The sequence below is a fragment of the Protopterus annectens genome, chromosome 11.part0 (genome assembly GCF_019279795.1).
Source record: "Protopterus annectens isolate FY-2018-M chromosome 11.part0, PAN1.0, whole genome shotgun sequence".
Taxonomy (NCBI): domain Eukaryota; kingdom Metazoa; phylum Chordata; order Ceratodontiformes; family Protopteridae; genus Protopterus; species Protopterus annectens.
Window position 1 is genome coordinate 1453789888 of NC_056745.1, and position 14621 is coordinate 1453804508.

Sequence of the window (14621 nt, forward strand, 5' to 3'; positions counted from 1 at the left end):
AGTAGTGCATCTGAGCAAGTCATTTAACCAAGTAGTGCATCTGAGCAAGTCATTTAACCAAGTAGTGCATCTGAGCAAGTCATTTAAACAAGCAGTGCGCCTGAGCAAGTCATTTAACCAAGTAGTACATCTGAGCAAGTTATTTAACCAAGGAGTGCATCTGAGCAAGTCATTTAACCAATAGTGCATCTGAGCAAGTCATTTAACCAAGTAGTGCATCTGAGCAAGTTATTTAACCAAGTAGTGCATCTGAGCAAGTCATTTAACCAAGCAGTGCACCTGAGCAAGTCATTTAACCAAGTAGTGCATCTGAGCAAGTTATTTAACCAAGTAGTGCATCTGAGCAAGTCATTTAACCAAGCAGTGCACCTGAGCAAGTCATTTAATCAAGTAATGCATCTGAGCAAGTCATTTAAACAAGCAGTGCGCCTGAGCAAGTCATTTAACCAAGTAGTACATCTGAGCAAGTTATTTAACCAAGGAGTGCATCTGAGCAAGTCATCTAACCAAGTAGTGCATCTGAGCAAGTCATTTAACCAAGTAGTGCATCTGAGCAAGTCATTTAACCAAGTAGTGCATCTGAGCAAGTTATTTAACCAAGTAGTGCATCTGAGCAAGTCATTTCACCAAGTAGTGCATCTGGGCAAGTCATTTAACTAAGTAGTGCATCTGAGCAAGTCATTTAATCGTCTGAGCAAGTCATTTAACCAAGTAGTGCATCTGAGCAAGTCATTTAACCAAGTAGTGCATCTGAGCAAGTCATTTAACTAAGTAGTGCATCTGAGCAAGTCATTTAATCATCTGAGCAAGTCATTTAACCAAGTATTGTGTCTGAGCAAGTCATTTAACCAAGTAGTGCATCTGAGCAAGTCATTTAACCAAGTAGTGCATCTGAGCAAGTCATTTAACCAAGTAGTGCATCTGAGCAAGTCATTTAACCAAGTAGTGCATCTGAGCAAGTTATTTAACCAAGTAGTGCATCTGAGCAAGTCATTTAACCAAGTAGTGCATCTGAGCAAGTCATTTAACTAAGTAGTGCATCTGAGCAAGTCATTTAATCATCTGAGCAAGTCATTTAACCAAGTATTGTGTCTGAGCAAGTAATTTAACCAAGTAGTGCATCTGAGCAAGTCAATTTACCAAGCAGTGCATCTGAGCAAGTCATTTAACCAAGCAGTGCATCTGAGCAAGTCATTTATCCAAGTAGTACGTCTGAGCAAGTCATTTAACCAAGTAATGCATCTGAGCAAGTCATTTAACCAAGTAGTGCATTTGAGCAAGTCATTTAACCAAGGAGTGCATCTGAGCAAGTCATTTAACCAAGCAGTGCATCTGAGCAAGTCATTTAATCAAGCAGTGCATCTGAGCAAGTCATTTATCCAAGTAGTGCATCTGTGCCAGTCATTTAACCAAGTAGTGCATCTGGGCAAGTCATTTAACCAAGTAGTGCACCTGAGCAAGTCATTTAACCAAGCAGTGCATCTGAGCAAGTCATTTACCCAAGCAGTGCGTCTGAGCAAGTCATTTAACCAAGCAGTGCATCTGAGCAAGTCATTTAACCAAGCAGTGTGTCTGAGCAAGTCATTTAACCAAGCAGTGCGTCTGAGCAAGTCATTTAACCAAGTGGTGCATCTGAGCAAGTCATTTATCCAAGTAGTGCACCTGAGCAAGTCATTTAACCAAGTAGTACATCTGAGCAAGTCATTTAACCAAGGAGTGCATCTGAGCAAGTCAATTAACCAAGGAGTGCATCTGAGCAAGTCATTTAACCAAGGAGTGCATCTGAGCAAGTCATTTATCCAAGTAGTGCATCTGAACAAGTCATTTAACCAAGTAGTGCATCTGAGCAAGTCATTTATCCAAGTAGTGCATCTGAGCAAGTCATTTAACCAAGTAGTGCACCTGAGCAAGTCATTTAACCAAGCAGTGCGTCTGAGCAAGTCATTTAACGAAGTAGTGCATCTGAGCAAGTCATTTAACCAAGGAGTGCATCTGAGCAAGTCAATTAACCAAGGAGTGCATCTGAGCAAGTCATTTAACCAAGGAGTGCATCTGATCAAGTCATTTATCCAAGTAGTGCATCTGAGCAAGTCATTTAACCAAGTAGTGCATCTGAGCAAGTCATTTATCCAAGTAGTGCATCTGAGCAAGTCATTTAACCAAGTAGTGCACCTGAGCAAATCATTTAACCAAGCAGTGCATCTGAGCACGTCATTTAATCAAGTAATGCATCTGAGCAAGTCATTTAACCAAGTAGTACATCTGAGCAAGTTATTTAACCAAGGAGTGCATCTGAGCACGTCATTTAACCAAGTAGTGCATCTGAGCAAGTCATTTAACTAAGTAGTGCATCTGAGCAAGTCATTTAATCGTCTGAGCAAGTCATTTAACCAAGTAGTGCATCTGAGCATGTCATTTAACCAAGTAGTGCATCTGAGCAAGTAATTTAACCAAGTAGTACATCTGAGCAAGTTATTTAACCAAGGAGTGCATCTGAGCACGTCATTTAACCAAGTAGTGCATCTGAGCAAGTCATTTAACTAAGTAGTGCATCTGAGCAAGTCATTTAATCGTCTGAGCAAGTCATTTAACCAAGTAGTGCATCTGAGCAAGTCATTTAACCAAGTAGTGCATCTGAGCAAGTCATTTAACTAAGTAGTGCATCTGAGCAAGTCATTTAATCATCTGAGCAAGTCATTTAACCAAGTAGTGTGTCTGAGCAAGTAATTTAACAAAGTAGTGCATCTGAGCAAGTCATTTAACCAAGTAGTGCATCTGAGCAAGTCATTTAACCAAGCAGTGCATCTGAGCAAGTCATTTAACCAAGCAGTGCATCTGAGCAAGTCATTTAATCAAGCAGTGCATCTGAGCAAGTCATTTAACCAAGTAGTGCATCTGAGCAAGTCATTTATCCAAGTAGTACGTCTGAGCAAGTCATTTAATCAAGTAATGCATCTGAGCAAGTCATTTAACCAAGTATTGCGTTTGAGCAAGTCATTTAACCAAGGAGTGCATCTGAGAAAGTCATTTAACCAAGTAGTGCATCTGAGCAAGTCATTTAACCAAGCAGTGCATCTGAGCAAGTCATTTAACCAAGTAGTGCATCTGAGCAAGTCATTTAACCAAGCAGTGCATCTGAGCAAGTCATTTAACCAAGCAGTGCATCTGAGCAAGTCATTTAATCAAGCAGTGCATCTGAGCAAGTCATTTAACCAAGTAGTGCATCTGAGCAAGTCATTTATCCAAGTAGTACGTCTGAGCAAGTCATTTAATCAAGTAATGCATCTGAGCAAGTCATTTAACCAAGTATTGCGTTTGAGCAAGTCATTTAACCAAGGAGTGCATCTGAGAAAGTCATTTAACCAAGTAGTGCATCTGAGCAAGTCATTTAACCAAGCAGTGCATCTGAGCAAGTAATTTAACCAAGCAGTGCATCTGAGCAAGTCATTTAACCAAGCAGTGCATCTGAGCAAGTCATTTAACCAAGGAGTGCATCTGAGCAAGTCATTTAACCAAGTAGTGCATCTGAGCAAGTCATTTAACCAAGCAGTGCATCTGAGCAAGTCATTTACCCAAGCAGTGCATCTGAGCAAGTCATTTAACCAAGCAGTGCATCTGAGCAAGTCATTTGACCAAGCAGTGTGTCTGAGCAAGTCATTTAACCAAGCAGTGTGTCTGAGCAAGTCATTTAACCAAGTGGTGCATCTGAGCAAGTCATTTATCCAAGTAGTGCATCTGAGCAAGTCATTTAACCAAGTAGTGCATCTGAGCAAGTCATTTAACCAAGCAGTGCATCTGAGCAAGTCATTTAACCAAGGAGTGCATCTGAGCAAGTCATTTAACCAAGGAGTGCATCTGAGCAAGTCATTTAACCAAGGAGTGCATCTGAGCAAGTCATTTAACCAAGGAGTGCGTCTGAGCAAGTCATTTATCCAAGTAGTGCATCTGTGCAAGTCATTTAACCAAGTAGTACATCTGAGCAAGTCATTTAACCAAGTAGTGCATCTGAGCAAGTCATTTAACCAAGTAGTGCATCTGAGCAAGTCATTTAACCAAGTAGTGCATCTGAGCAAGTCATTTAACCAAGCAGTGCTCTCGTGTTGCTTCTGAAAAGGAACATTTGTTTCCAGCGGACATATCTGGTTAATGAACAAATTAACAAAAACAATTAAAGACTACCCAGGGTACTGACAGGTACAGCATACAGCTCCTTAAAGGGGCTAGAATAGCACTACTGGCTCGACTGTAAAATACCATGGCACTGTAACATACCATGGCACTGTAACATACCATGGCACCGTAACATACCATGGCACCGTAATATACCATGGCACTGTAACATACCATGGCACTGTAACATACCATGGCACCATAACATACCATGGCACTGTAACATACCATGGCACTGTAACATACCATGGCACTGTAACATACCATGGCACCGTAACATACCATGGCACTGTAACATACCATGGCACCGCAACATACCATGGCACTGTAACATACCATGGCACCGTAACATACCATGGATGAGTGAAGCACTGAGGCAATATCTTTAAAACATGCCTGCAATTGTTACTTTGCTGTTACTGCACCATTCCTATCAATGAATCGTGCAGGCAGACCACGTATGACAGAGCTGTGTAGGGAGAAGGATGATGGACAAGTAACAGTACAGTTTTAGTAGGATTATCCATCAGGAAGTGAAAGTGCATGTATATTATTCTCCAACACAGTGTTTGCCATAATTTACAAGTGTTTCAGAAAAACTGAAGGGATGAATAGAGAAAAGAGAGTTTGAAGTGTTACTGCGGACTCCCTTCACAAGCTTGAAGTTTTAAAACTTTGAACTGAAAATGGTCAAGACCAATCGAAGTTTTGAAACTTTGAACATTTTTAGCTCATAGTATAGCGTGGAATGGGAAATGTGCCATTTTCCTCACTGTAGTGAGATCTTGGAGTTGGTATATTTATTTAGCAGAGGGTGAGAGGGTGTAGTGGGGCTTGACCCCCCTGCAAAAATGTAAAAAATGGTTTTGCTTTTTTTTTTTTAATTACAATTTCGAAGTTTCAGAACTTTGATCTTATGGATTCGACCATTTGCAGTTCGAAGTTTAGAAACTTTGAGCTTATAAAGTCGACCCATTACTGGTGCTGTCCAAAGTACGACCTAAGAACTCACAATCTTTTAGTTCTTGTGTACCATCACAAAAAAGCACCTCCGTTGCAATGATTGTTTCCAATACATGTTATCCAATCTACAGCCATCTCAACAGCAAATCTGCCATACTGCTATAACACCTGTACAGGTAGTTAAGGCACATACAGCCTTTGTGGAAAACAGCATTGATTACAGCACCATCTAACAGTTGGTCAGTACTGATGACCATAAATGCTGGCATTAGTTAAAAGCTTTAGCCTGGTGGCAGGAGTGATAATGGTGTGCCTACAGTCCAAGGTGCTTCTTCAGTCATGGCAAGGGCTGATTCATAAATGTTTTGGCCAGAATTGTTACGACTGACGCATCTGAGTTATTAGCATTGATGAGACAGGGTATTGTAGTTCCCAATAGCTGGAGCTGCATTCCCATGTTGGGGCAGTGCAGATGTGGCTGCTCCTGTGTGTTTGTGTGCACTGTACTCTATGCCAAGATGTGCCATTGTACCTTTTCTTCAAATTCTTTGCAGCATCTGTAGTGTCTGTCAAAGTAATTGTGGTGCTTTTGCACACTTATTCTGTGTTGTGTAACACAAGGCTATTACTTAGACATCAGATTGGACTGTGCATGCTGGTGTGTTACATCCACAATGTGCCCCCATATGTTTCTGCCGTATAACACAGCACAGTCCATGATTTACAAACGTACTGTACACCTCCACTTGTCCAAGCATGCACCCAGGGTATATTGTTACTCTACTGTGTCCAGATCTGTTTATGAATTGTGCAGGGTCATGCTATGGGGTTTGGACCACTCTCCATGCTTCACGACTGTGGACAATTTTCATGAATTCCATCCTTCAGTTACTGTACAGTCTGCCCCTTGCTTTTAGTAAATGCACTAATATAGTCTTTCTACATAGCAAGTTTAAAAACAAAAATCAAAAAAATTTACCATAACAGAGCTTGTCCTGCATCAGCTTTGACAATGCATCCATAACTGAATCTGCTTTTGGTACCAGTTCATCACTTAGCAGTCCCAGCCTGTGGAGGAATGGAAATGATTACTTCATGTTCTACATGTTGCACAACAATATGAAGCAATGTTATTTTATTTAGAATGTTTACCTGTTACACAATTTAGTAAGTATATCTTTACTACAACAGCTTACTTAAGTAAGTAAACAAACTCAGCATCCGATACCGCATGGTGAACTTCTGATCTAGATATGGAAGCATTTTAACAATAACATCTGGAAGCTCATTTAAATATTTTACTAAATTTTATATACTCAGATTGCATAGTACACTGAGGAAAATACAAGAAGAAAGCAAAAGAATTTGCTTTCCGAATACAGAATAATCAAAAAATAAAATTAGTTGATGATTTTCTTAAATTTTTGGCTAAACAAATCAGTGATCACTCAGTTTCCTATTTTCCAGAGAATTTGATGAAGTACAGGCTGGGTCTACCTTCATACATGGAATACAGTCTTTTTCTTTAATTTTTTTTTTTTTTGGTTAGATATCGCCATCTAATTTTAAACTCAGTCCCAACATGGATTTTTTTAAGTAAATACAGTACTAATTTCATTTAATGGCTGTATGAGTCAAACATATCTAGGAAATGCCAATTAAGCTCAAATCATCCTTCACAATGAATTTGATCTACTTCTCTAAGGATGTCAGAATACATTCTTAGAAATAATGTTGATAAACTACTGCATTTGTAAATTTAGTTTACTACATTACTGCAAATTTAAATTGATACTTAACTGTAACAAATAAGAAAAGTCATAATTTTTTTTATCACAGAGAAGGTGAGTATGTTTCTTCAGCTAAAAGCATTTTTGCAAGTCACTGACCGAAGTAGCAACTCCACAGTTAATCTCTGCATCTTGCTTTTGTTTTGGCCAGTATTAGGTTTAATTTTGAATTTGTGGTTTTTATCATGGCAATGTAGTGAGCAATTTTAGGGGTCATTTTAAAATGCCCTTGTAGTTTCAGAGAAGAAGCTAGGAGACATCAAAATGTCCAGAAATTAATTCTAAGAGTTCATTATAAGTTCTTATGTGTCACACAGACAGCTGCTGTAATGGCTGCATCAGTCTCGTAGGGAGGTCTCCATGTTCATCCTCATAAGTTCTACTACAAAACCATTCACCATTACATGACGACAGCCAATATGGCTGAAACATGACTGACAGAGGATAAAACTATTTCAGGAAGGATTCAGGTCTAAAGAGTTATGCTCTGCGGTATACTTGTAACTATGCACAGACTGTACTCATGTAAGACTGTTTAATCTGACAATTATTTTTGTATGGAAGATATGAATGGCACATGCCTTACTAGAGACAAGGGTGACACGGGTCGAACAGATACTTTCCTGCTACTGATCTGTGACAACACAGTCATACAGTGCCACTATTTCAGCCATGTGACATGGTGCTGCATAACAGTTTGGTAGCTATTTTCAATCATTCTCTTTCTTTCCAAATTGAAACAGTGACAATAATACACATTTTAAAAAATAAAAATAACTGGAATGTATGAATTTGTCAAGTTTATCACTTAATCAGTTAGGCAGCTGAAGAACAGCTACATTAATTATAGAACATGGACACAGTGGTGCTTAACTGGCCTTGTTCCCATTCTAATACTGCTCATCGCAAGGGTCACTATATAGGCTGTTTTCTTGGAATGGAAATCTAAAGAAAATGTACGAATGGCTGAACAGGGATAAAATACTAGAAAATATCAAACACTATCCATGATGTGGAAGTGAAGAAAATACCTTTATTTAGCACTGTAATCTACCTTTAACACTTAGACTCATCAAAATAACAAAAAGAAACTTAAATCTGTGCAAAAGATACATCTACCATATATGACAATTATAAAAAATAATAGAATCTCATTATGGCAAAACTTACAAAAAACTGATCTAGCGATATAAAATAAGTGTTAAGTTTCGTATGTATTTAAAAATAATTATTTTAAAATCCTTTCAATTACTTTAATTTAAGACTACTTTTAAAATTAAATATTTATTTTGACCTTGAAGTTGTACGATAGTGTCTAATTTCAATTGCCATATATGCTCTCTTTTTTGTATAATGCTCTCAAGCTCACTAACATGCAAATCTAATTTAATTTCTCTAGTACAAATAAAAATAGAGAACTTCTTGAAATCATGCATACTGTTGTATGTTTATACAGTGGGTTGGAAAAATTCCTCTTTCAAATTGCAGTCATTTGAAATACTGAGGCTTGCAATTCTGAGAACCAGAATCTGCTGACTGAATGACCGGAAATGGGGACTTACATATATTAAGTCCAACACTGTTATTTCTTGAAATGAATGACTGAAAATCGGGACTTAACATATATTAAGTCCAACACTGTTATTTCTTGAAATATTGCAATTTTCCAAAAGGATGGTGATGTTTAGAGTTGATTTTATATATATATATATATATATATATATATATATATATATATATATATATAGGTATAGATAGATATATATATGTGTGTGTGTGTGTGTGTGTGTGTGTGTGTGTGTGTGTGTGTGTGTGTGTGTGTGTGTGTGTGTGTGTGTGTGTGTGTGGGTGTGTGTGTGTGTGTGTGAGAGAGTTTTGGTGGTGGGGGTGCATACTTGCAAAAGACAAGTTTACATGAAAAAAAAACAATGCTTCATATTCACTGTTCACCACTACATTTGGCTTTTTTTTGTTTTCAGCATTTTAGGACACAACATTGCAAGTCTTGATATTTGAATAGGGAACTATTTTAAATAGCACAGAATATACATAAATCCTCCTACACAGACTGATGACCATTTTACCAATGTAGAAGTTGCCACAGGAGGAATAGAAGACCAAATAAATAATATTAATAGCACTTTTGGGAGGTGTAACATACATAGTTGACAGAAGCCCTTTGAATAGCCAGGATCAGCTACACAGATTATAGTTGTCGGTGTCCTTGGATGACACACTGGATATTCTACAGGATGAGCTGGGAGCACAAAAGGGGAAATGCAAATCTGGTCTGCTACACTTGTCTTAGTGCTACAGTGACCCTTTCTAGGAAAAATTGCTTAGAAAATGGATAAATGGAATACTTCTGTAAGGTGCACTACTGAGAATGGACAAATCTGGGCATCATGAGGGCACCATGATGACTTTCAGGTTTTGATCAAGACAAGGAAAATGTACAGCATGACACCCACTGTAATGTATTCATCAGGCAAGACTTTATATTCTGATCACAAATGTACATAAAAGGCTATGCAAACTAACTGCTTTCTTTGTGGATCTATTTCACCCTTTGTCATTTGGTCTGTTTACAGGACAGTATAGATATAGAGGGAACAGAAAATGTGGATAGGAGTAGGCTACATGATGGATGTAAGAGACTTCACCTATGAACATGTAGTACAGAGAGAGGGAGGAAGTTCCATTGTAGACTCACACCCAGGAGTGCTCAAAGTAATAATCCGTGACTGGGTGTGGCTATATCAGGATCTGCCCATGGTTGGTGTGCTTTGAACACGAGGGCTTCACCCTCATAATCAAACAGATCCAACCATGGGTAAATCCTAATATGCCCACACCCGGGTGTGGATTACAATGACATTATTTAAGAAAGAAATTGTTTACCTTTTTTAAACAATGTCTTTGTATAATGGCTCTGTAGTGTTTCTCCACATTTTTCCTTGTTTACTGATGTACTGCACATGCGTATGGGACTTATGCTCCCATGCTTACACGATACATCATTGCAGTACAGAAGAAGCAACAGAGAGAGAATCTCTGTTGTTGTATTTTATTTATTTATTTTTTAACTGTTGATATTTTTTGAGGGGCAGCACAGAAATACAAGGAAAATCAGGTTGTTTCTGATTGTTTAGTTTTGCAGAACATACCTTATTTTTCACATATGTCTCTCAGCATATACCAATAGACAGTTTAGTCACTCAATAATACTTCGGCAACCAGATTTTTTTCTACTGGTATATAGTCAAATAAAAATGGGTACACTGCTTGGGTTGTCCAATCAGCATGCTCACTTTTAATAGTAATGAACAGTCATGTATAATTACTTGTAACTGAATTTCTGAAATTTTCTGGGGCATTTACTAATTTTATGCTACCATCATCAAAACTAAATTTGAAAGTGTTAGGAGATGGAGAACTGCTCAACCTAAACATTACAGACCCTCTGCTGTAGGTAACATATGATGAACTCTTTGTGAAAATAAGGACAATAAAAGCTTTGTTATGGGAATTTCTTACACAGCATAAAGGACCTCAGTGGTAAACATTCCCTTTATTCTGACAGATACAGTGGCATACTCAAATGCTGGATAACTGAATAGCACAGCCCCATCAATATAGCACAATCAGTGATTGTTATATCATCATCTAATCCAGGTTTTCCCAAGTTTCATACTGATAGTGGGAAGGTACTGCCCAACACCTGGATGCAAAAGTAGGAAGCAAATGATATGTCAGCTGTCATGTGTATAGATGGGTCGAAGAGGGATATGGGGTGCAGTCTTTTTAGTACCGTTATTTGACACTCTTAAACACGTGTCAGATGTCCTAAACCTCAGCAATAAAGAGTTACTCAGGCTCTGAAATCAACATATAAGGACATTAAAACACCACATCAGCAAATTACCAGATTCTGGGAGGGCCTTTAAAGTTTAAATTCTTCATACCGCAAAAAAACCTAAGGATTATCAACAATTAAGGCTCTGATGTTAGAGCAGTTCTGTCAGCACTGTTTGGGTGGCACTCATAAAACATTGCATAGGACGATGGAAGGCTATCTTAGCCAGTCTTGCAAAATACACAAACATAAAGCAATTTTTAAAAGTTCACTGTACATGTGAGCACTGATGTCAGACCTCTGTGTGTGAAGGACATCCTTACCATAATAAAGTTGTAAGATGATCATGCTATAAAATTTCAATGAATACTGCATGAGGCTATTACACATGCTGCACACATGCATTTCAATTCTGCAACTGCAATCTACTCATGACATTGCTAAAACTGCACAGTTTGTGGTTCAAAGACATTCACAAGAGGGCTTTAATGGTATTCACAGACATGCAAATTATGCAATTCTGATCCGCGGTGGTGGTGCTGCAGTAGCATTGTCGCCTCACAGTAAGACACTGTCCGGTTCGACTCTCAGCTAGAGCATCTTCTGTGTGGAGACATGCATGAATGGGCATTCCTTCGTTGAAGGTTGTGCGTCAGGGCTGGCAACTCAGTACGTAAAAATCAACTGCCAATCATTAGCGGACCGGAGTTCTGCTGTGGTGACCCCTAACCAGGAAAAGCCCAAAGACACAACAACAACAACACTCTAGCCAAGAACTACAACTCTGCCAAACTGAGCAGAGCATGCTGCTTACCTGCAAACTGTATTTATAAATACCACCCAGTGTCTGCAAGGGCTGCTCACCTGCAAACTGTATTTATAAATACCACTCAGTGTCTGCAAGGGCTGCTCACCAGCAAACTCTATTTATAAATACCACGCAGTGTCTGCAAGGGGCTGCTCACCTGCAAACTCTATTTATAAATACCATCCAGTGTCTGCAAGGGGCTGCTCACATGGAAACTGCATTTATAAATACCACCCAATATCTGCAAGGGGGTGCTCACCTGCAAACTATATTTATAAATGTCACACAGTGTCTGCAAGAGCTGCTCACCTGCAAGCTGTATTTATAAATACCACCCAGTGTCTGCAAGGGCTGCTCACCTGCAAACTGTATTTATAAATACCACCCAGTGTCTGCAAGGGCTGCTCACCTGCAAGCTGTATTTATAAATACCACCCAGTGACTGCAAGGGCTGCTCACCTGCAAGCTGTATTTATAAATACCACCCAGTGTCTGCAAGGGCTGCTCACCTGCAAACTGTATTTATAAATACCACCCAGTGTCTGCAAGGGCTGCTCACCTGCAAGCTGTATTTATAAATACCACCCAGTGTCTGCAAGGGGGTGCTCACCTGCAAACTTTATTTTAAAACATTCAGTGTCTGTAAAGGGGTGCTAACCTGCAAACTGTACTTAGAAATACCACCCAGTGTCTGCAAGGGCCACTCACCTGCAAGCTGTATTTATAAATACCACCCAGTGTCTGCAAGGGCTGCTCACCTGCAAACTGTATTTATAAATACCACCCAGTGTCTGCAAGGGCTGCTCACCAGCAAACTCTATTTATAAATACCACCCAGTGTCTGCAAGGGCTGCTCACCTGCAAACTTTATTTTAAAACATTCAGTGTCTGTAAAGGGGTGCTAACCTGCAAACTGTACTTATAAATACCACCCAGTGACTGCAAGGGCTGCTCACCTTAAAGCTGTATTTATAAATACCACCCAGTGTCTGCAAGGGCTGCTCACCTGCAAACTGTATTTATAAATACCACCCAGTGTCTGCAAGGGCTGCTCACCAGCAAACTCTATTTATAAATACCACACAGTGTCTGCAAGGGGGTGCTCGCCTGCAAACTTTATTTATAAATACCACCCAGTGTCGGCAAGGGCTGCTTACCTGCAAACTGTATTTATAAATACCACCCAGTGTCTGCAAGGGGGTGCTCACCTGCAAACTTTATTTTAAAACATTCAGTGTCTGTAAAGGGGTGCTAACCTGCAAACTGTACTTATAAATACCACCCAGTGTCTGCAAGGGCCGCTCACCTACAAACTGTATTTATAAATACCACCCAGTGTCTGCAAGGGCTGCTCACCAGCAAACTCTATTTATAAATACCATGCAGTGTCTGCAAGGGGGTGCTTGCCTGAAAACTTTATTTATAAATACCACCCAGTGTCTGCAAGGGCTGCTCACCAGCAAACTCTATTTATAAATACCACGCAGTGTCTGCAAGGGGGTGCTCGCCTGCAAACTTTATTTATAAATACCATCCAGTGTCTGCAAGGGGCTGCTCACACGGAAACTGCATTTATAAATACCACCCAATATCTGCAAGGGGGTGCTCACATGCAAACTGTATTTATAAATGCCACACAGTGTCTGCAAGAGCTGCTTCCATGGACATTTTATAAATACCACCCAGTGTCTGCAAAGGGCTGCTCATCTGTAAACTGTATTTATAAATAGGGTGCTCACCTGCAAACTGTATTCATAAATACCACCCAGTGTATGCAAGGGTTGCTCATTTGCACTTTATTTCAAAGAGGAGCTTAAAGACTTACTGTGAGGGCAAACATGTTATAAGTTACAACATATTTGAAAGTCTCACTTAACACCCTGGTATACATAAGAGAAGGTTTTATGTAAGGAATATACATAGATTTAGTGGATGTGTGAAAGCAAAGATGAGACGTAACAACAGTTTTGAATAACCTATAAAGGATAACTTAACCCTAAAAAAAAAAAAAAATCTTCTTAGACTGTATTATTTCCTTCCTGCAACATGTTTCCTACCCCACTGCATACCAATAAAGCATGATTTGGCAGCTGCTATCCTTCTGCATCATCTCTGTGCTAGTCAGCTTTTGCAGTGTTAACATGTTAAAAGCCTGAATTAAGTCTCCTGATACTTTCTTTAGGAATCTGTCTCCCTAGCTTTTACATTATATTGTTCTTCACATTTTAAGAATGTTGACAAACAACCCTCTCTTCCCCTCTCTGTGCTCATAAACATAGTTAGTGCAGAAGATGCTCCATGTGGTACAGTCGGAACGCAGCACTGATGTCATGCTCCTCCATACACAGCTGTCACCTTAATCAATTATAAAAATGTTATGCCACAAAAAGTTGAAACTCTTTCAAACAATACTAACAAAAAGTGAAGCTGTCACAACTGTTCACTCTGTGCTCTTCGGACAGGTATGATTTAAAACTGGATGCATGACAGATGAAAGATAATTTTTCTGCTAGCCTCCATAAAACCAATGCATGCAGTCACAACATTTTGCTTAAGAAGACACACACACACACACACACACACACACACACACACACACACACACACACACACACACACACACACACACACACACACACACACACAAACACTCTTGTTTCATATGGGAAAGCAAACCCTCCTACCCATACCTCTCATCTTTCTTGCTTAAGAATCAGGGAAAAAGTGAAAAGTAATGGGTAAACAAAGGTCCAGAATTAGTGACAATTTTGAATGTTACTCTAATTCACTTAGAAAATGAGAAACTAGTTGTTTTTTGCATCAATGTGTATTTTCTGAAGAAGTATGAAACTCTAATATCTGGCATTATCGACTAACTGTAATCCCCAGTGATTTGCTAGAAAAACATTTTTTTTTCTACAAGAAGGGCAAAACAATGAGGCAAAATCAGGGACAGTGGGGAGCTATGATCTCACTATCTTTGTGCATGGCTCCCTTCTTCATCCCTGACACAACTAAGTCCGGGCCACTGTAA

At 39.2% G+C, this 14621-nt stretch overlaps 1 protein-coding gene across 6 annotated transcripts in view; it reads right to left on the reverse strand.

Moving 5' to 3' along the window:
• Positions 1-14621, reverse strand: part of LOC122815900 (alpha-aminoadipic semialdehyde synthase, mitochondrial-like) — a 1133057-nt gene that overhangs the window by 19240 nt on the left and 1099196 nt on the right. For all 6 annotated transcript variants that reach the window (XM_044088750.1, XM_044088747.1, XM_044088751.1 and 3 more), the window contains one exon: positions 6113-6201. In XM_044088750.1, coding sequence (XP_043944685.1) covers positions 6113-6201 — 89 coding nt within the window. The remainder of the gene's footprint in view (positions 1-6112; positions 6202-14621) is intronic.